At 17.9% G+C, this 2,541-nt stretch overlaps 1 protein-coding gene across 1 annotated transcript in view; it reads right to left on the bottom strand. All coding sequences in view use genetic code 6, as the record gives it.

Moving 5' to 3' along the window:
• Positions 1-2,131, bottom strand: part of TTHERM_001412048 (kinase domain protein) — a gene marked incomplete at both ends in the record, with an annotated part of 10,666 nt that extends 8,535 nt beyond the window's left edge. Inside the window, 4 exons of the mRNA XM_012796078.1 lie at positions 96-185; positions 466-555; positions 1,714-1,803; positions 2,052-2,131. Of these exons, the coding sequence (XP_012651532.1) occupies positions 96-185; positions 466-555; positions 1,714-1,803; positions 2,052-2,131 (350 nt within the window). The remainder of the gene's footprint in view (positions 1-95; positions 186-465; positions 556-1,713; positions 1,804-2,051) is intronic.
• Positions 2,132-2,541: the final 410 nt, after the last annotated feature.

Raw genomic sequence — 2,541 nt, 5'->3', positions numbered from 1 at the left:
AGCTAATAAATAAACAAATTAAAAGAGCTATATCGTTTTAAATTGAATTTTATAAGTAAAAATATCACAATCCAAAACAAATAAACTGAATTTACTTAAGATAAAGTATCAAATTTGAGAGATTAGTACAATTTGCTAAAGCAGAACCTAATCTTGATGCAATTTAATCACGAATTTAATTTCGACTTTTTAAATATTTTGAAAAAAAAAATATAATTAATTAGTTTGTTATTTAGAAGGAAATAATGAAGTAAAAACATTAAATAAGAAATGAATTAATAATGTTGAAAATATAAAAATGAATTAAATTAAGAAATTAGAAGAAAAATAAACACAAATAAAATAAAAAAGAAAAAGAAAAGTAAATCAAATAAAAAGCTAAAAACAATTTAAAAGAGTTGTATTGTTTTAAGTTTAATTATTAAGTATAAATATCCGAATCCTAAACAAATAAACTGAATTTACCCAAAAATAAGTGTCAAATTTGAGAGATTAGTGCATTTTTCTAAAGCAGAACATAAGCCTTACGCACCAATTGCACTAATTTAATTTCGACTTTATAAATATTGATAAAAATAAAACGTATGAAATAATAAACGAATTAATATAATAAATGATAAAAGCAAATATTGAAAATATAAAAATGAGTTAAATTAAGAAAGATAGAAGAAGAAAAAACACAAATATTTTAAAAAAGAATAAGAAAAGGAAATTAAATAAAAAACTAATAAATAAATTAAAAGAGTTAGTTATATTGTTTAAATTGAATTTTATAAGTATAAATAATAAAATTTAAAACTAGTAAACTCCTTATGTCAAGTAAAAGTTTTAGAAGGAAAAAGTGTATTAAATAAAAAATGGATTATGAATTTTAAAAATTTTCAATGAAAGTTAGGTTAAAATAACTAAAAAAACATTAGTAAATAAAATGTTGGAATATGGGTTGTAATTTCTATTAGAAAAAAATGAATAATATTTATAAATTAAATATACCCCAGATCAATATGGAGAACCTAATGAGATTATAATGAAGAGTTTAAAAACTTTTTATATTATTTAAAATAAATTTAAAGTATTTTAATTTAAAAAATAAAAAATTACTTCTTATAATTTGTTGTAATATTCAATCTATTATATCATTTATTTTTTTTCTTTCAAAAATATTCAATAGCAATTAATGGAAATTTAATTAATAATAAGTGGATAAAAAGAACAAATTAATTATATTAATTTATAAATTTGCTTTTAGTTAGTAAGAGAAATCACAAAAAAGTTAGGATAACTAACATTCATTATTAAATCTTAATATTTTTATTTTAAATGTGTACTTTAAATTATAGTAGGAACATTAGATTTGATATAAAGGGTAATGAGAATACTAACTCACTAGAATAAAATAAATTTTTGCATATTTATGTCAATTTTTATAATTAAAAATTTTTTATTAATTATAGATAATTTAATTTAACTAAATTTAAATTTAACATTAATATTATTTTTAGTTTTTTTATTTTTAGATGCTTTTTAAAAAATACTTCTATGATGATATGACTTTAAGGTGTTTCTTTAATAGCTTTCATTATTTTTTATTTTTGGCACTTTAAAAAGCATACATAACAGATGTATGTAGGTAGAACTCTTTCTTTTTACAAACTAAAAAAATTCTTATCATTACTAATTACAAGAATAATAAACAAGGAAGAAATAATTTACCCAAGAAAGAGTGCCAAATTTTACAGTTTGTTACACTTTTCTAAAGCATTACCTAATTCTGATACACTGAAATCATTAATATTATTCTCCCTTTTAATGAATTTAAAATATATTTATTTGTATTGATTAAAAAATTTATATAAATATGAGTAAATTTTAACAAATATTTAAAAATGATTTTAAGAATAAAATTAATATAAAACAAATTTTTGAGTTGGGAAAAGATAAATTGAAAATAATTAAATATATTGTAAATTATATTACAAACTAATTAATTTTCTTTCAAACATAATACAACAAATAAATAATAAAATAAATCTTAAAAAAAATATTTCTACCTTAGGTCTAGTGTCAAATTTGAGAGATTAACACACTTAGTTAAAGCTTAACTTAAGTCTTCAACACCTTTTTCACTCATTTTATTCTCCCTTTTAAGTTCAGATAAATTTGATGTTTAATAAGAAAAAATATTTGATAAATTGAAAAAGTAGTATCAGAATATTAACCCATAAAAAAAAGACAAGAATAAATAAATAAAAAGCTATTAAATAAATGAATAAATGAGTGAGTGATAATTATAAATTCATAAATAAAATATTATTTGCTTTTTAATTTTATTTTTAAATATATTTTCTTAAAAATAAAGAAAAAAAAAAATTAATAAAATACTAAATAAAATATTTACTTAAGTAAGAGTGTCAAAGATAATAAATGAGTTTATTTAGCTAAAGCAGAAGATAACTGTGATATACCCTAATCACCAATTAATTTGCGGCTTTTAATTTATTTTTATGTAAATAAATTAGCGCTAATTTAAAGCAAAAAATT

Source organism: Tetrahymena thermophila (assembly GCF_000189635.1).
Source record: "Tetrahymena thermophila SB210 genomic scaffold scf_8254771, whole genome shotgun sequence".
In the NCBI taxonomy this organism is placed as follows: domain Eukaryota; phylum Ciliophora; class Oligohymenophorea; order Hymenostomatida; family Tetrahymenidae; genus Tetrahymena; species Tetrahymena thermophila.
The sequence above is the reverse complement of the archived record's forward strand: the minus strand, read 5'-3'. Positions and strand labels throughout refer to the sequence as shown.